Below are 19,978 nucleotides of genomic sequence, written 5' to 3' on the forward strand. Positions count from 1 at the left end.
AACAGGAAAGTGACCAAAGGCTTAAATGACAAACACACATAAAATTTTAATTACCAATGAAATTAAAAGTATGTTTTCTGAACTATATTCAATTGCCCTAAGTACTTCTCTAATTGATAAGTTTTAAATGTCAGTTGCTTAGCTATTATACTATTTATAAGTCAGTTATTTATAAAGAGGATAGAAATAGTAAGCAATCATATGATTTGTTTTAGGTGAATTTAGATTTAGATTTGGGTGAATTCTGAAAAAAGTATACATTTGAATATTAGTTATGCTTTCCTTATTTAAAAATTTTGTCCTTGGTACTTAAGAAATATTAATTTTCATAAGCAGAGAGCAAATAGAAATCTTCTTTTTCAATTTATAACTCTTTAATTTATCCAATGAAATCCTATGAAGAGAAAATTTGAAATGGTTTGAGAAATGAACAAAATGTAGGATTTTAGCAGATTAAGCTTCTATTTAATTGTAGTACTCCTTTAAATTCTAGTTATTTTGTTTTTTAATGGATCCATTCTCAATTTTCCTTAAGCAACTCCCCTGACCTATTTCTAACTGCATTTTCTTTGTGTCCCCTCCAGTAGAGGTTGCCTGCCAACTACTATAATTGTTCCCCAAGATAGCATGTGTATGCAGCCATTTAGAAGCCCTTCTGTGTGAAGAAGACTGTGGTATGCTCCTCTTTTACTAAAGTGAATAAAAAAATACAGTGTTATTTTTCACAAATCCACACATAATTTTGTAATTTTGTGGATGTGGTTTACATGATTCATATTTTCAAGTTATTATGGCATTGGCTCCGCACAGAGATAAAATAATGTTCACTCTTTGAACTGTTCACTTCAAGTCCAGATATTTAGAAATGGGATACATAAGAAGATGTTTTTTATTTTTCAAAATCATTAGTGAATCTAAGCAAGAAATATTCAAAACAAAGTATGACCAAATAAGTAAGATTTCCATTTCTATTCTAACTGAATAGAAGTGGTTGATTGTAAAATCTCCCCCCTTTTGACTGCATACTTATATCTCTATTCCATAATTCATGCTTGTATATTTATCACATACATTTAGAAGTGTTCTGCAGTGTGTGTGAGAGAGCTTGCATGCGCCTACATCCGGCCAGCCTATAAAATTGCTATGTTTGAAATACAAGACTGTGATCTAGCCCTTAGAAGAGAACCTACCTAGCAGGTGCCTGGATGGCTCAATTGGTTAAGCCTCTGACTTTTTTTTTTTTTAATTTTTTTTTTAATTTTTATTTATTTATGATAGTCACACACACAGAGAGAGAGAGAGGCAGAGACACAGGCAGAAGGAGAAGCAGGCTCCATGCACCGGGAGCCCGATGTGGGATTCGATCCCGGGTCTCCAGGATCGCGCCCTGGGCCAAAGGCAGGCGCCAAACCGCTGCGCCACCCAGGGATCCCAAGCCTCTGACTTTTGATTTTGACTCAGGTCATGATCTCAGGGTTGTGGGATTGAGCCCTGAGTTGGGCTCTGCACTCATTGAGGAGTCTTCTTGAAATTCTTAACTCTCCCTCTGCCCCTTCCCACCTGCTCTCTCACTTTTTCTTTTTCTCTCTGTCTAAAATAGTAAATAAATAAGTCTTTAAAAAAGAAAAAGAGAGAGAAAACCTAGGACACTGTTCACTCTCATCCCTGAGGCATGCTGACCATGCATGGGTTTTAGAATCTTAAGCAAAATGTTTCCCCCCTACTCAATTCTGGAGAGCAGCACAGAATAAGGGGAATTGAGCAGAGATCTAAGTTCCAATGTTGACACTTGCCATTTCTGAGGAAACCTCAGATAGATTATGTATGTTTTCTGGGTCCCGGGTCCTGACTTTTAAGTGTGAGTGAGAATGTCTTCATAGGTTCATTGGAGAACTAATTGTTATAGTGGTTGTAAAGGATTCGACATGTAGTTGGTGGTCAGTGTATAAAAATGAGAATTGTTCTAGTTGTTGTGACATATTTTGTTGGAGTGAGCCCCAAATTTGTCTCTCTCTGGAGCCACAGAAGTATTTATACATGAAAACCATTCCCGTATTTGTATAGTATAAGAGGAGTCATTTTTTTTTCCTCCAGGATAAACATCTCTAGTTCCATCAACAACAACCCCATATGGGGATGTGGGCAGTGATTAAAGACTCAGGTTTTGAGTTTGCTGAGAGTGGGGTTAGATCTTGACCCTGTGTGTAAACCTGGGCAGTTTTGGCCTTTCTGAATCTTACATCATCCATAGGAATAAAAATGCCTCATAGGGTTTTCATGAAGATTAAATACAAAGCATTTGGTGCCTCATAAATTATTAATGGCAGTAATTATTATTAGGCATTGTTTTGAGTGTCTTGCCATCTCCATTGCTGCTTAAAAGAAGTGATTGTCTTTGTGATATGATTTCAGAGGGAGTCAGAGGACTAAACTTCCCAAAATATGAACCCAAGCCCCATACAGAAGCAGAAATGAAAATCTCCTGTTAAAATACAAATATACTTGGGAGAATGGTATTGGCTGTGGAGAATACCCTTTCATTGCCTTCCTGTGTGAAGAAGCATGCAACGATCAAAGGACCATACCATAGCCACTGAGAATAGTTAACCTGGTCTGCACTGTCCTTCCTAAGAAAGGTCCAAAGAGATAAAAAGACAAATTCTCTCTCTAAACACACACAAACACACGAAGACGAAAGAGAAGGGAATGCCAGGGCCACTTTGGAGGGAGACTCTGTTCACACACAGGAAGGGTGAAGAGGAGCTAATGTGTGCCCTAGTTGGGCAGGAGAACCACCACCAAGGCCTTAGATAGATCTGCCTGAAAGCTGAGCAATGCAATATGCTTGGGGGTAAAGGTAATGGGGGAAGAAAAGAAAAAGCAGCTTTCATTCCACATATAAAATCAGCTAGGAATGCAGTCTCTTGCCTGATTGGCTCGTGAAGCCATGGTGTGGGTCCAGGAAAACTGTTAATGGAAGACATGCCTTGGCATTCATAGCGACTAATGGCTTAGGTAGGTTTTCTTTATTTTAGCACTTTTCCTTTTATACGAAAATTATGTTGATTATGTTTGCAAGTTGTTCCATTCTCCAGGTTTCTTACAGGCAGTAGGATTGTTACTATCACTAGCATCTTTGATTTGGTAGAGTGACTGCACAAAGAACATGCACAGTTAATGTTTACCAACCTCTCAGAGCTGGGGAAGCGGTGGAGAAAAGGGTAGGGGACATCAGGGTGAGGTGACTGAAATAAGAGGGTTCAAGAGTACCCAAGACACCTGATTCTTGTTTGTTTGTTTTTTTCCTGGCATTGATTTTTGACTGTTCAGATGCCCATATAAGAGAGAAGGGTGAAGGAAGAGACTGGGAGGGGGTAAGAAAAAAAAAGAACATGGAGGATGACATCTTGCAATTCCTGCCTGGTTGCTGTTCCACAAGGTGATGCTCCCCCAGGGCAGGAACTGTGTTCCTTTATCACTGTACCAGTGCCCAGCACACAGTGGTGCTACACATTTTTTATATGAAAAATGATCATCTCTTTGGTCAGTGACTGCCCCATTTCACCTGACAATAACCTGACAGTCCGTCCAGTTATACAGGTGAAAATGTGAGCTCCGGAATAGTGACAATCCCCCCAGCTGGCAGGTGTGAGAATTGGGGGGGGGTCCACACCCTCAATTCACTATCACATGAGGGGCAGAGGATGGAGAAGGGCAGAAGGTGAAAATAAAGGAAAATAAAGGACAGATAGAAGGAAGATGAATTGATGGGAAGAATAACAGTAGCCAGGAGAAGCAGAAAATAGGTAGAAATATACTATGGTATTGGTATGTTCCTACTATTTCCTTTTTTATGTTCAGTGTTATTTCTACTTATTCAGTGTTATGATGAGATAGGTTTATATCTGAGTTTCCTACTATTGTATATACACCTGAGACTCTACTCAAACTTTCTATTTGTTAGCAAGCAGCAGATTTATTTTGATGTACACACTGTTCCAGCCAGCTCGTTATCTCCATGTTTCTATAAAATATTCCAAGAGAGGAGGTTTAATCGAAGGTCACCATAAATGGAAGAGCAATTCAGAATTCAGAGGAATTCACATGTGGTTTAGCCTTCCTTGAAATGGCTAATACAGCTCATGATGTCTCACCTTTATAATATCCAGAGGGCTGAGTCATTTTTTTCCTTTCTAATGCGAAGTCCCGTTGGATTAGTCAATTGATATATGTAAGCATGGCTACATTTAAAGCTCCCACTGGTTAATTTTGCTTTGGCAAAGCTGTTTTTGAATAATCTAGGATTTTTGGCAACCAACCAAATCAGTGCTTATTAAAATTAACAGTAAATTCACAAGTGTCATGTAAAGTCCGTGCAAGCCTATTTTTTCATAATTTTTACAGCAGTTTAGGGAATTCATAGTACTCTTGTTGGAAGCAGAAAAGGCAGGAATGTTAATTCAGAAACATGACATCATTTCCCAAAGCACGTTCAGTGTAACTAAAAATAAAAAGTTAAGCAATTGTGTCTATATTAGCACAAAGAGAAGGGAAGTTTTGTGATTTGTCTGACTTACTGGTTATTAAATGTGGCCTGTTGGATAAATTTTGCCATGAGCCACCTGCATTTCTGGTTGAAGACCTCGTTTTCCTTGTTTTTTTTTTTTTTTTTAATAAACCTTTAAGACTTTATTTATTTATTTATTTATTTATTTATTTATTTATTTATGATAGACATAGAGAGAGGGAGAGAGAGAGGCAGAGACACAGGAGGAGGGAGAAGCAGGCTCCATGCCAGGAGCCCAACGGGGGGACTCGATCCCCAGACTCCAGGATCGCGCCTTGGGCCAAAGGCAGGCGCTAAACTGATGAGCCACCCAGAGATCCCCTCATTTTCCTTTAAAGAGGTTACTCTGCATAAGACTTTGAAGGTGGAGCTCAGGTCCCCAGTGGGGTGCCCCACTGTCAGCAAGCTTGGGAAGGAGAGGAAGATGGGACCAGTGATCAAGGAGGTAGAAACCAGGCTCACAGCCATGGTGTCTTGGGAAGCATCAGGCTTCCTGAAGAAGGTTGAATCTGAAGGCAGAGTGGACACTGAGGGAGGAAGGAGATCACACGCAAAGGCAACATGATTGGGATCCGGGGGTTAATTTGAGAAGAGTGGAGCATGGCATGCAAGGGGTGGTGGGAGGTGGGGAAAGTAAATGGAGGTCAGGGAGAGATCACCATGAAAAGTAGGACTTGGATGTTCTGATAAGGAGTTTGCATTTGTCTTATTTGTGTATGTATTTGGGACAAAGCCATTAGTTGTGACCATTCTGGAAAACGGCTGAGAACACCTTAAGAAGATAGTGAAATAGACCACTGGACTCACCAGAAAAGTCAAGGTAGCCACATTAAAAATTTTTGTGCCCAGAGGGAATCAACACATGGTGGTATGGTGACATATTCACATCAACTGCAATGTTATTATCATTTTTCTTTTTAAGATGTAATTCGCACACCATGCTGTTCACCATTTTAACGGATCCAGTTCAATGGCTTTTAAGGATGTTCACCAGGATATGTCACTATTCCAGAATATTTTCATCATCCCCCAAAGAAGCCCATTAGCAGTTACTCCTCACTGTCCCTTCTCCCTAGCCTCAGCAAGCAGCAGTCTACTTTCTGTCTCCTTGGATTTACCTACTCTGGACATTTCATACAAATGGAAGCCCATAATGTGTGGTCTTGAGTGCTTGACTCATTTAACTTAGGATACTATTTCCAAGGCTTGGGTAGTCACAAGATGGAGAGATGTGGTACTGAGATGGGTTTTGTAGGGGGATGCAAACCAGGGGTGGAGGGGTCACACTGAGGCAGTTATGGTAAATGTTGTAGTACCAGGGAGCAAAGAGCATGATTTAGTGATACACCCACTGTAGGGGGGTGTCAACATGCTCAAGAGCTTTGGGACTTATGACCTTAGGCAGGACATGGCACAGGGGCAAGAGAATGACGTGTCTGGAGGTGGGAAGGGACTCTTGAGGCCTCCTCTGAGGGAGGATTTGGGGAGGGCACAGCAGTCATGATGCAATTCTAGTGATGTCTGGTACAACAAAACTGAAGTCTCTTGTGCAGAGGTGTATTCTTAGGAACATCTCTCAATAAGACTCATCGGAATGTAGGTTCTTTTTTTTTTTTAAAGATTTTATTTATTTGAGAGAGTGTGTACATGCAGGAATGGGGGAGGGGCAGAGGGGGAGGGAGAAGCAGACCCCCCACTAAGCAGGGAGCCCATCATGGGGCTCAGTCCCAGGACCCCTGGATCATGACCTGAGCCAAAGGTAGATGCTTAACTGACTGAGCCACCCAGGCACCGCCAGAGTGTAGGTTCTTAATCTTAAACACCAGACACAGGTTTTTTTTGAATATTTGAGCTGTGGGTTCTCACCAAGATTTAAGAATCTTCATTAAGGAAGTACAATGTGACTGTGACCTTGTTCTCCCCATCTCCTGGTGGTTGCTTGTCCTGGGAAGGAGGCCAAAGTGGCAGGATCTGTTCTGTTAAGTGACCTGCTGGTGGGGTCAGTTGGCACCTGCAGACTGAATATAGGACACGAGGTCACAGGCTCCATGGAGCAAAGCGGAGAGCCACCTGCCAGGGGGCTGAAGCCAGGGGACAACCAACATCTAGAGGGCATAGTCAGAGCTGTGGCTGCAGTGAGCCTGGCAGTGCTGGAGCCCTGGGGTTAGAGGCTGGAAACCAAGATTGGAACAAGCTGGGAGGGATATGGACCTCAGGTATCAGCATGGAGTCCAGGATGCCAGCAGAGTGAGCATGCATCCATTCATGCATTCAACAGTATTTCTTGAGTACCTGTGGCATGCCAGACCCCATCCCATGCTGGGAAGAGAGCAGTGAACTCAACAGACAGTGGCTTTGCTCTCATGGAGTAGAGCTAGATGTTGTACAAATAAGTAACCAAGTATGTATCAGATGGTCATAGGTTCTATTAGAGAGGGATTAGGTAATTTAAAGGGGGGGGGCACATTGGGAATGTTGCTGTTTTACAGGGTGGTTGGGAAGGCCTCCTGAGAAAGATGACGTTTGACATGTATGCAGACATAATGGAGGTGAGAGAGTGAAAAATGCCATCTGGATTAAGATCATGCCAAACGGGGAACAGCAAGTGCAAAGACCCTGAGCCAGGGGAATGTGTTTTGATGTTCAGGACTGAAGGGTGCCAAGCGTAGCTGTGGTAGAATGAGCTAGAGGGAGGTGAGGCAGGGACCAGGGAGCCAATGATTGAGGAGGATATAAGCCCTGGGACACAGGGCATTTGACCACTGACGCCTTATATGCTAAGGACCCTGACTTTTCCTCTGAGTGACATGGGAAGCCATTGGTACAGGAATTTGCATCTTTGGCTCATCATTTTTTCTTGATTTTGCCCCTGTTTTCTGTAGCCACCCTTGCCTTCCCCAAGACCCTGACAGTCACCTGCACTCCTCTTTCATGTTTCTATTACAGTGGGTCACCACTTCATTTCACATGCAATCAGATACTGCTCTCAAAATCGTCAAAACAGAATTGTATGTGAGCAGTTGTTTCTAGAAGAGCCTACGAGAGGGAAGAAGAGATGGGAATGGTACTGGCCCGAGAAGTCGGGTCGTGGGAGGGCACAGGGAGGTAGAGAAGGAAGTGTGGGGATGCCGTAAGCATAAAGAGAAAGCCAGTGGGACACCAACAAGCCTGACGGAGGAGAAATACTTACCATGTTCTTTCAAGGTCTGAGAGACTCCGATGGAAGTGATGCAGGGGGCTTATCAAACATGGCAAGGTCAGTAACTCAGGAGTAAGGAAGAGAACAAGGCCAAAGGGAAGAAGGCTCTAGAGATAAGCATGGAGACGTGTGGCTTTTTCTCCTAGCTGAGATAAAAGTGTTACTAATGATACCATCTAGCATCCGGTTCTGCCTGGATGTTGTGGGTCTGGGTGCTCCCTGCCACCTCTCTCACCCCATTGCTGTGCATATCCTGCCATAATTGCACAGGGCCTTTTAGGATGTGCAGATGAGCGGGAATGGGGAAGTGTCCTCATTTAATTTGTGCAGAATGTCTCCAGGCACAGACAGTTGAAAATCCCGCTCCCATTAGTAATAATAGTTTATTATAATTCAGATGCATAAAGACTCATAGTGTGTTAAAAGACAGTTGCCTTCTACATGCCCAAACATACATGCTCATGATAGTACACACTAACCTGGTGCACACACCAGCGGCTTGTAGAGATATAAACAAAAATGGAGGGTTTCCCCTTAAGGCAATAGTACTCATTGAATGAATTTTTAAAAAAAATTTATTTATTCATGGGAGGCACACACAGAGAGAGAGGCAGAGACATAGGGAGAGGGAGAAGCAGGCTCCATGCAGGGAGCCCGACGTGGGACTTGATCCTGGATCCTGGGATCACAACCTGAGCTGAAGGCAGGCGCCCAAACGCTGAGCCACCAAAGCGTCCCTTATTGAATGAATTTTAAACCAATATTAAACAAGATATTCATCGGTTGGAAGAATACCTCAATTAAATAGGTAGTTTAATTGACTTCATTTTCTTCAAATTTTTACTTAAATTCTAATTAGTTAACATATAGTGTAATATTGTTTTTGGGAGAAGAATCTAGTGATTCATCACTTACAGATAACACCCAGTGCTCATCGTAACAAGTGCCCTCTTTAATGCCCATCACTGTCTAGCCCATCCCCCCCACCTCCCTTCCATCAACCTTGTTTATTCTCTCTTGTTAAGAGTGTCTTATGGTTTGCTTCCCTCTCCTTTTTTCCCCCTTCCCATATGTTCACCTGTTTTTTTCTCAGATTCCGCATATGAGTGAAATCATATGGTATTTGTCTTTCTCCACCTGACTCATTTCATTTGGCATAATATAGTCTAGCTCTAACCATGTCATTGCAAATGGCAAGATTTCATTCTTTTTGATGGCTAAGTGATATTGCATTGCATGTGTACACACCACATCTTCTTGATCCTTTCATCAGTCAATGGACATTTGGGTTTTTTCCATAGTTTGGCAATGTTTGATAATGCTGCTATAAACATTGGAGCTTCTTTGAATCTATATTTTTGGATCCTTTGGATAAATACCTAGTAGTGCAGTTGCTGGATCACAGGGAACTTCTATTGTTAACATTTTGAGGAACCTCCATACTGTTCTCCAGAGTGGCTGCACTAGTCTGCATTCCCACCTGCAGAATGTGCAGAGGGATCCCCTTTCTCCACATCCTCACCAACTTTGACAGGTGTGAGGTGGTATCTCATCATGGTTTTGATTTGTATTTCCCTGATGATGAGTGATGTTGAGCTTGTTTCCATGTGTCTGTTAGCCATCTGGATGTTTAACTGGGAAAAATGTCTAATTATGTCTTCTCCCCATTTCTTAACTGGATTATTTTATTTATTTTTTTTTGGCGGGTATTGAGTTTGATAAGTTCTTTATAGATTTTGGATGCTAACCCTTTATCAAATACATCATTTGCAAATATTTTCTCCCACTCTGTAGGCTGTTTAGTTTTGTTGATAGCTTTCTTCACTGTGTAGAAGATTTTTACCTTGATGAAGTCCCAATGGTTCATTGTTGCTTTTGTTTCCCTTTCCTCTGGCAATGGGTCTAGTAAAAAGTTGCTATGGCTCAGGTCAGAGAGGTTGCTGCCTGTGTTCTCCTCTAGGATTCTGATGGTTTCCTGTCTCACTTTTAGATCCGTTTTGAATTTAGGTATGGTATAAAAAAGTGGTCCAGTTTCATTTTTCTGCATGTGGCTGTTCAGTTATCTCAACACCATTTGTTGAAGAGACTATCTTATTTCCATTGGATATTCTTTGCTGTTTTGTTGAGGATTAGTTGACCATACAGCTGTGGGTCTGCTTTCTAGGTTTTCTATTCTTTTCCATTGATCTCTGTGTCTGTTCTTGATCATATGGTTCTTATCTTCTCTTTTATTAATGTGGTTGAGATATTCTATTTAGAAATTTGTAGTGGATAGAATACATAGGATTCTGATGAGTACTCTTTAAATTTTAAATACTTTAAGCAGAATTATAGTAATAAGGTGAGGTGAGTTAAGGAGAATGAACTAGACTAGCAAATTTTGTTTTTTATGGAGAAGAAATCTTATCCTTACAGTTCACCTTTGGGAAAGGGATATGTTTCCTCGATCACCAGCATCGTCCTAGGGCATCCTTCTGGGTGTTTTCTCACTTTGCGTATTTGGTTCCATTCTCAGATGACATTAAGATAAATAGCACCCCAGCCCATGTCATGCTCCATTCCTTGCCCACCATATTTCATCAGAGGACTTATTTCTGCTTTGCATATTATTTGTCTCTATTTATTTTCTGCCTCCCCATTATGAAAATATGAGCCTCATAGGAGCTAGGTGTTGTTTTGTTTAATTACTAATTCTGGTATACTGTGGTATCTGAACTTTGAATTAATGAATGCATAATTATATATATATATACATCTCACATATATATATTTGTTGATTCACATGTTATTCATATTTTTCTTCTCTTGGGCTTTATGAAAACACAATTTGAATTATTCTGATGGCTAGTGTGTATCTAAGGTAACAAAGTGCTAAAATAAAGTGCTTCCACCTTAATTTTAACAGTGATATTGTATACCAAATTGTTTGCAGACAGACCCTCTTTCATATATGTAATTACAAAGAGCCTCAGAGCATAAACTGTGAGGGAAACCCCTCCCCCCCTTAGCCTGAGTACAGAGAGAAGTTCGGTAGAGGTTATTTGGAGAGAGATGTTGCCAAGTGGACAGGATTAGAGGGGTTTACCTCCTTTACACCAAGCCTGGTGAACCACACAGAGAACTTGGAACTGGGGCGGAGGCCAGTTCAGGCCTGGGGCACAAGCACTCTGAGGCAGCAGGAGGGAGGTGACTGTGTTGGCATTGGCCTGCACTGCCTAAGCTTGCTGGGCAAGGGACGTGAGAGAATTTTCCATAGAACACATCTGAACTAAGTGCAAGAGCATCAGGTTGGGCTTCTTCAATAGAGTTGCTTGAGGTGGGGCGAGAACAACAAGTAGGGGGTGACGTGGAATTCTTTAAGGTTGTAGAAAGGGTCATGAGTGATTGCTCAGTGTAGAAATGCTTTTGCCTCATAGCTGAGGTCCTCAGGGACAGGACTTTCCAGAGACTTCCGCAGGAGAAGTGGTGAGCTGACTTCACCTGCCAGACCTACAGGGCTCAAAGCCACCCAGCCAAGGAACCACCCATCCTCCTGCCTTTCCTGCCTCCACAGCTTTGGCCTGTGTGGGGTCGAACTGCAACTCTTTGGAGGAACAGGGAGAGAACAGAGACTGTCCCCACCCACTCCTGGAAAGCAGGCAGCCTTTGACTATAGGACTTTGTGTAGTGTGGTGATGGGAACATCAAGGAGAAGCTGACTTTTGTTGAATGTTTTGCCTGGACTTTATTCCAGTTAGAGAATTGAAACTATACTTTGTAACTTAAAGTGACCTCAGGACTGTCATTATATAAAAAAGAGCAGAAAAATGATAGGATTTACCCAAATCCCATCCCAAGGCAAAGAAAGATTACTTGCGTGAAATATTTCCCCCGAACTATTCTTTGGAAAAATTGTCTTGATATGTTACTAATCAGGCTTTAAAAAACTAATTAGGGTGCCTGGGTGGCTCAGTTGCTAAGTGTCTGCCATCAATTTGGGTCATAATCCCAGGGTCCTGGGATCAAGCCCTGCATCGGGCTCCCTACTCAGTGGGGAGTCTACTTCTCTCTCTACCTCTGTGATCTGTCTCATTCTCTCTCAAATAAATAAACGAAAATCTTTAGAAAAAAACCTAACTTGTTGCATTTTTTTCATTCTTTTTTTTTAAAGATTTTATTTATTTATTAATGAGACATACACACACACAGAGAGAGAGAGAGAGAGAAAGAGGCAGAGACACAGGCAGAGGGAGAAGCAGGGTCCATGCAGGGAGTCCGACATGGGGCTCCATCCTGGGTCTCTAGGATCAGGCCCTGGGCTGAAGGTGGCGCTAAACCGCTAAACCACCAAACCACCCAGGCCCACCCCTGTTGCATTGTTTTCTAATATTTCTGTGGACGCTTTAAAAATAAATTTTCCATGTATATGAGAGCAATATCATAGATAGTGTCCTAGGCTGATCAGACAGTCACTCAAAAATCCCTATCCTCTTGCTATAAACTTCTATTTTAGAGGCTTGGTTTTCCCTGCCTTCCTTGCGGCTCAGGGTGGCCAATGATACAGAAATAGAAGTCTGCTGGGAAAATTCTTGTTTTTCTGATAAAGCAGGTGGAACTGTTTTCTCCCCTTCCCCCTTCCTCTTACACTGAATACAGAGATATTAGAGGTTTCTTAGCCATTTTCTGACAAGGGGAGAAAGTCCTAAAACATTACTGAAATGCAAGTCTTGACATTGTCAAAGAATGGCATTCCTCCTGACTTCCTGACCTGTGGGAAAAACAAACCTTTATCAGTTTAACTACTGCTAGTCAGGTAATCAGAACCCAAAACCAAACCAAACCTTGTTGACTGATATTAGGAGTGAAGTTGCTATTTATCTGTATGCAACTTTAACTCTCAAACATCTTAGCAACATTTATTGAAGATTACTCTGTACTAGGCCCTTGAGATACAAAGAGAAATGCAAAGGTGTTCCCTTTGCAATGAATAAAAATTAATAATAGTTAAAAATGTGAGATGTGTAATACCAATGGTAAATATACAATGTACACATTAGATAGAATTGGCCCAGAAGAGTCAGGGAAAGCTGGGAGAGGTGGTCATTCTTGGAAAAGGACTTAGGAATTTATTTGATGGAAAGTGATGGGAAGGGGACTGCAAGTAGGTGAGGACAATGCGGGCAGGGTACACGGGGGGAGCTAGGCAATGTGAGGTGATTGTATTCTCTGAATATTATAGTTTAATATGAATAGTGCATGGGCTCTGGAGTTGGACTACAGATCCTGGCTCTCCCACTTAGAGCTCTGGAGCTACAAGTAAAATGTTTAGTTTCATTTTCCGTATCTGAAAATTAAGATTTTATGTACTTCATGGGGTTGTTGGCAAGATCTGATGGGTTAAATCACATAAGGATTTTAGTCAGTGCCTGGCACAGTGTAAGTATTCTGTAAGGGTTACATATTATTATTATTATTATTAATTTTTTTGGGGGAGTTACATATTATTATAAGCTGGTCATGGAGACAGACCATGGGGTGGCCTCAGAAGAATCTGAGAAGGTTGACCAGGACTTGGTTGTGATGGGCCTTATAAATCATGCATAATAACTTGAACTTGATTCTATAATCATCAGGAAATTCTTGCAGGTTCTGGAGCATTGAGTCAACATGGGCTTCCTAGTTGTCAAATCCTACAGGCACTTTACCTATGTGAGACTTGGCACTCCTAATTCCTTTTTTGAAGGTTTTTACTTAATCTTACACAGATACCATTTTTTAAAAATTTTGTTCCTTTTTTTTAAAAAATTTTTATTTATTTATGATAGTCACACACACACACACACACAGAGGCAGAGACATAGGCAGAGGGAGAAGCAGGCTCCATGCACCGGGAGCCCGACGTGGGATTCAATCCTGGGTCTCCAGGATCGCGCCCTGGGCCAAAGGCAGGTGCCAAACCACTGCGCCACCCAGGGATCCCTGTTCCTGTTTTAAGTCTTGTCTTCTTCCAAGTCATCCTCACTCCTGCCACCTAAGGAATCTTTATAGAGTGTAATTATGATCGCCTGACCTGATTAAAATCTGAAAGTGCCACCTACATAACTCTGAATGTAGCATAAAGGATACTTCATGGCCATATTCCCACAAACTGCTCTAGGATCATATTTCCTGCACTTTTATATGTAAAATATAATCCTAATTTAATCATACTCTCTGATCCTATCATATGGAGCTACTTGTAATCCCTCAGCTTTACTGCTATTTTTTTTTTTTTTTACTCTATTTTTTTTGTAGGTGCTATTTGCTCTCCATGAGAGATTTTTTTTTTCCTCTTTCTGTTTGGCTTATGATTTTTACTCATTTTTTAGGATTTTACTGTCCTAAAGCATGCCCATGATATCCTCATCTTATTTTCAGGCTAAACAGCCTTGTGCTGACTCATTAAACAAAGGAATAATGACTTGTCATTCTTTTGTCTTTATATAACTGGCAAACATTCTCCAGAAGGACTAATTTATTGTTTCCCTCTGATCAGAGACATGCTATTAGGCACATTCCATTTCATAAAATCATGAAGTGTTGTTTCAGGGGAAATTAACTCTCAGCCTTGCACTATGCTTCCAAACTGCTGTCGATGTGGTGGGAATGAACTAGAATAAAGGAAGCCCAGTTACTATTTAAGACTTTTTCATTCGATTGGACTGGTGTTTTGGTTGTTACCCTGGGTAGGGTTTTCAATTACTAAGGTGAGTCATTTGAAGGACTGAATGAGACTGGAGAATTTTTATGATCTAGGAGTGATAGGGAGGCTAGGGCTCAGCTGGCTCTGTCATCCAGGGCAAGGGAAAGAAAGAAGCACCAGGGAAAATTAAAACATGGCTCATGAGAAGAAATGACATCGTTTTCTGCTGTTGTCCTGCTGAGTCTGGCTTGTGCAATAAAATGATCTTATTTTGCTCATCTCTACAACTGAAATAGGCTCAAAGGGTGGTCCCATGACTTCTTGTTTTTTAGAGTCTGGACTCATTCATTCTAAAAGAAGAAACTAAAGTTTTGGCTTCTTGCTGTTCTGCATTTTATAACATGCTCCTACAGAAGAGGTTAAGGCTCAGCTACACGTTGATTAGAATACATCACTTTTGCAAATTTCTTTCTCATCTTAAACAGTGGTAAAAGTTCATGAACAAAGATATTTATTGGTCTGTGCACTTCCGAAAAATTAAAATACCCCCGCAAGTATCAGTAGGGTTGAGTAGCCTAAGACATTTCTTCTCAGTGGAAAATTAGGCAGTTATTAGAAATACAATTTATTCAGTGAGAAAAATGTTGAAAAAATGTCTGTGTACTGTAGTTGAAAAGATACTATGTACCTGTAGTATTATTATAATCTCATAAAAAACCCTTAAATTAATGGCAATGGATAAAAATGTTGTTTGTATTGGGGTGTTAGAATTATGTATAATGTTTGAGCTCCTACCTACTTTTCTGTATTTTCCAGATATTTAGTCTTTTTTCCTCCCTTTCTTTCAGCCCCCACTTCCTTTATTTAATTCTTCCCTTGCATGCTTCCTTTTTTCCTTCCTTTAATCTTTCCTTCCTTTCCTCATAGTTATTGAGCACCTATTCTGTATTAGAACTGTGTTCAGGCTCTGGGAAGCCATCAGCAAACAGCAAAGACATCAATTTCAACTTTGATTTTGCAGTGGGATGATGGGTCGGGAGGAGAGAAGTTGAGGAGGGGCAACCCAGGGAGGAGGGAATGATACCCAATCCAGGTCAAAGGTGATGGGTACAGGGGCTGCAATGATTGCTCCGTCCCCCTTTTTTCTTGAACGACCTCATTCTGGATAACTTTATTTTCCTGTGTTTCATCCTGTCCTCTTTTCACATGTCAGTTCTTAGAAAGGAGTTCTATGGCCATCTCAGCTTTTCCTCTCTTATCTTATCCTGCCCCAGCTTCCTCTCTCCACTTTTAAATAGTACTTATCCCTACTTGGCTGACATCATAGGATGAATTTATATATTGTCTATTTGTTTATTGTTGTCTTCCGGATTCCCTAGAGTGCAAGCATGAGATGGGGACTTTGCTTTGTTGTCATTTAGAAATGTATCCTTCTAGGGAATAGGAGAGGTTTAGTAAATAGTATCTGAATGACTAAACAAATGATTTCCAAATCTATCTTTTTTTTAAAATATTTTATTTATTTATTCATAGAGACACAGAGAGAGAATGAGAGGGAGAAGCAGGCTCCATGCAGAGAGCCCGACATGGGACTCGATCCAGAGTCTCCAGGATCATGCCCTGGGCTGCAGGCGGCGCTAAACCGCTGCGCCACCGGGCTGCCCCCAAATCTATCTTTAGCCTTGACATCTCTTTTGAATTCCAGATTTACTTGCATTTCCCATGCAGAATAATCCTTTATTTTTTAAGATTTTATTTATTTATTCATGAGAGACACAGAGAAAGAGAGGCAGAGACACAGGCAGAGGGAGAAGCAGGCTGCTCGTGGGGAGCCTGATGCAAGACTGAATCCCAGGACCCCGGGATCACGATCTGAGCCACCTAGGTGCCCCTGCCTCACTACTTGTGAAATCCTCTCCATCAGGATCATTCCTTTCTCTTATGGCTTCACCTCTGCACCACATCATGTTTGCCTGGCCCCCTAGGAGAGAGCATAAGGAAAGCAGGTGGACTTGGAGGTTATTGAAGGATTTAGGTGTGGAGGATCTCTCCTGGCGGAGTTGTGCTGTGCCATGTCAGAAGAGTGAGAGCTCATTCTTTCTACCTGCTGATATTGTAATGCATTTGCATGTATAGTCTTGTCTGATTGAAAAAGTAAATATTCGTCCATTAGGGTTTTCTGGCCTGATCTTATATTGAATTAGCTATTCTCTAATTGATTGTGCCAAGTGGGGAAAGAGCTGCAATGATCTACAGACTTTCCCTTCTAAATACTGTTATAGGAGGGATGGAATAGATGTATAGGTACTCTATTACTACTGATATCAACTTCTAAGTAATATTTTTTATGGAGGGGGGAGTAATAATTGAAAAAAAACAGCAATTAATATCATTTTTTGGGCTAACACTAAAATTAAGTCTATTCCAGGTATTTAAGCAAGAAACACAAGTTTACTTGTTCAGGACATAGCTTTGAATTTTATTAATAGATGTTCCCCCCCCCCCCCTTCTTGCAATGCTTCTCATCTATACCTATGAGAAATCAGAGGAAAAGACATTTTCTGCAGCTTCATTCTGCAATGTGCACTTTTTTTTAAATTTTTATTTATTTATGATAGTCACACAGAGAGAGAGAGGCAGAGACATAGGCAGAGGGAGAAGCAGGCTCCATGCACCGGGAGCCCAATGTGGGATTCGATCCCGGGTCTCCAGGATCGCGCCCTGGGCCAAAGGCAGGCGCCAAACCGCTGCGCCACCCAGGGATCCCTGCAATGTGCACTTTTAAGTTACAAGGCAACGTTTGCTACTCTTGGGTGATGCCATCAACTTTAAGGCTCTGGTTTCTGATCTCAAAGAGCTTGCAGGCGTGATGGGAAAACACTGAGGCGACCACCGACAAAAGATAATGTTGCCCGAATAAGTTACGTGCATCTTAACATGTCACGGGATCTGTTCCTGTGTGTTCTTGTGTTCTCATCTATTACTTTCTTACTGGCTCTCCTTCCTCTGGCAAACTGAACCACTCACTGATCCTACTTCTGTCCTTTAAAAACAAACGGGAGACCGTGAAAGACACTTGTGTTCTGCAATCCCCACGTTTCCCCGCTGTGCCTACCTAAGAAGTCACCATAAATCTTATTTGGAGATGTTTCCAGGGATTGAAAGGCATCAGAGGCGAAGGAGACGTAGGCCCTAGGAATGTCCAGCTCTGCCTTTCACGGTACTGTTGAGGTCCGCCGGGGAAAATACACGTCTTCTCTGTGTGTGTGTGTTCTGCATATACAATTAAGTGTTTCAGGTCCTCCTGGGCCCCGCGCGCTTGCAGACCCGCGCGCCAGCCTGCAGACGCGGGCGGGGGCGGGGCCCGCGGGAGGGGCGGGGTCTGCTGACGCGGGCGGGGGCGTGGCCCGCGGGAGGGGCGGGGTCTGCTGACGCGGGCGAGGGCGTGGCCCGCGGGCGGGACGTGGCCTGCAGACGCGGGCGTGGCCCGCGGGCGGGGCGTGGCCCGCGGGCGGGGGGCGTGGCCCGCGGGCGGGGCGGGGTCTGCTGACGCGGGCGGGGGCGTGGCCCGCGGGCGGGGCGGGGCCTGCTGACGCGGGTGGGGCGGGGCGGGGCGGGTGGACCGCGCGGCTAACGGTCCCGGCGGGCGCGTGCCCGCGGGCGGCGCCTCCAGGGGCTCCGCTGGCTGGGAGCGCGCCGCCGCTGCTCGCCCTGGCCCCGCCCCGCGGCCGCGGCTTCCTCTCGCGTTTCCAGCCCGGCCCGTGCCGCGGCTCGCGGGGCTGTGGCTGAGCCCGGCCGGGGCGGCGCCCGCCTGCGCCATGAGGATCCCGCGCTGCCGGCCCGCGCCGGGGCTCTGGGTGCGGCGGCGGCGGCCGTGAGCGGGCGCGGCGCTGGGCGAGGACGCAGGCGATGGGGGACCGGTAACGCTGCCGGGGCGGGGGCGGGGGCGGGGGCGGGGGCGGGCCGGGCCGGGGCGCTCGGCCCCACGTGGCCCCCTCTGAAGGTTCCTTTGCCTCTCGCGCAGGTGGCTGCGGGTGACCGTCCTCCCCGGCTGCGTGGGCTGCAGGACCGTGGCGGCTCGGGCGTCCTGGACCGTGCGCGACCTCAAGGAGCGCATCCTGGCGGAGACGGGCTTCCCGGCGTCGGAGCAGCGGCTGTGGCTGGGCGGCAGGGAGGTAGGGCCGCCGGCCGCCGTCCGTGCTCGGGCTTGCAGCGCGGCCCCTCGCTCTCCGCAGGCTCCCGGCCCGGGGACTGAACGGGCTCCGTCCGGTGCCGCGGGAGGCAGACGCTCCTGCAGTGCTCACCCTGGGGGTGATGCTCGGGAAGCAACAGGAGCATCACCGTTGGTTGTAACTCACCATTCCAGCGTTTGTGGCCCCCTGCCCGCCCCCTGCCCGCCCTTTTGTCTGAATCTTCACTTCCTGAAATGAAGATACTTTTTCTGATGGGCGTTACAGCCGAGAGGGTTTTCGTTGTTGTTGTTTACTTGTCTTGAAGCGACTTAGCCATTGCTCTTTTTTTTTTTTTCCCCCCCTGATTGTGTCGTACGTTTCGCTGGGATTAATTTCAACTTTAATGTCTTAGAGGTTTCCCCTTAGTTTTGAATCACAGACATGTAGGGTTGAAAGGATCTTCAGACTATATTATAGAAGCTATTATTTTGAGGACTGCATTCCCATGAAAACGTCTGAGCTGAAAACGAATGAGATCAAAACCTCGGAAGATGGGAGTATTTCATATTGTCCTATATATTTTTTAAGATGACTGAAAAAACAAATTTTCTCAAAGGAGGAGTTAAATGGGGGCATTTTACCGAAAATTAACATACTCCGCATTTTCTGAAAAGTAGCTTACTCTTTTATCTGAATAAATTTCTTCACTTCTAATGTGCTGAAAGATCATTTCCAGTATTTAAAGGAGGTAAACATGTTAAGTATATATGGAACACTGAGCCATGCAGAATGACGTTTCAGGTGTTGGATTTATACCCAATACAAACTGATGAAGTACTTGATCCCTGTGACTTTTAATCCCTCAGTGTAATCCTGACCTTCTATGTACCTGGGTCCACACCATGGGCTCTTGAGCACTTAGACACAGGTTTCTAGATAAACTGCTCTTCTGTTCCTCCACAGCTCAACCCTCCTTGCCAGCTTCCCCAGGTGTTTGGTGGCATGCAGACAGTGACTTGATTGAAGACTGTGGACAGAATTGAGGAGCAAAACTTGTCATCCTTACCTCTTTTTCTGGGCCCCCCTCTGTCTCTTTGCCTTGCTGTGTCTACTCTTCTGGTTCTGTACCCCCTTTTTTGGTTACTCCTCTGGGTCTACTCTGTCATCCTGTCCCTTAACATGTGGTCATACTGTCAGGCTTCTTTGTGGCTGGGTCGTCATCAGAAGTGTTTTTGGAGATGTCTGTGCAGAGCATTGATAGTGGATGGTGAATGTGGCTGTGGTGCATCAAGCGTTTCAGACTGAGTGGGGGTGGGTGGGTCGAGGTCTGGTTAGGACACTTGTGCTGTCTTGAGCTAGGGATGTTCTAGACTCTTGAC

The 19,978-nt window shown here is 43.7% G+C and overlaps 1 protein-coding gene across 3 annotated transcripts in view; it reads left to right on the forward strand.

Moving 5' to 3' along the window:
- Positions 1-19,978, forward strand: part of SACS (sacsin molecular chaperone) — an 89,852-nt gene that overhangs the window by 23,893 nt on the left and 45,981 nt on the right. For 2 of the 3 annotated variants that reach the window (XM_025462709.3, XM_025462713.3), the window contains exon 3: positions 18,452-18,602. In XM_025462709.3, coding sequence (XP_025318494.1) covers positions 18,452-18,602 — 151 coding nt within the window. Of the gene's footprint in view, positions 1-18,147; positions 18,348-18,451; positions 18,603-19,978 lie in introns of those variants that run through there. The other variant, XM_025462712.3, reaches the window with a different exon arrangement.

Source organism: Canis lupus, chromosome 25, assembly GCF_003254725.2.
Source record: "Canis lupus dingo isolate Sandy chromosome 25, ASM325472v2, whole genome shotgun sequence".
NCBI classification, from domain to species: domain Eukaryota; kingdom Metazoa; phylum Chordata; class Mammalia; order Carnivora; family Canidae; genus Canis; species Canis lupus.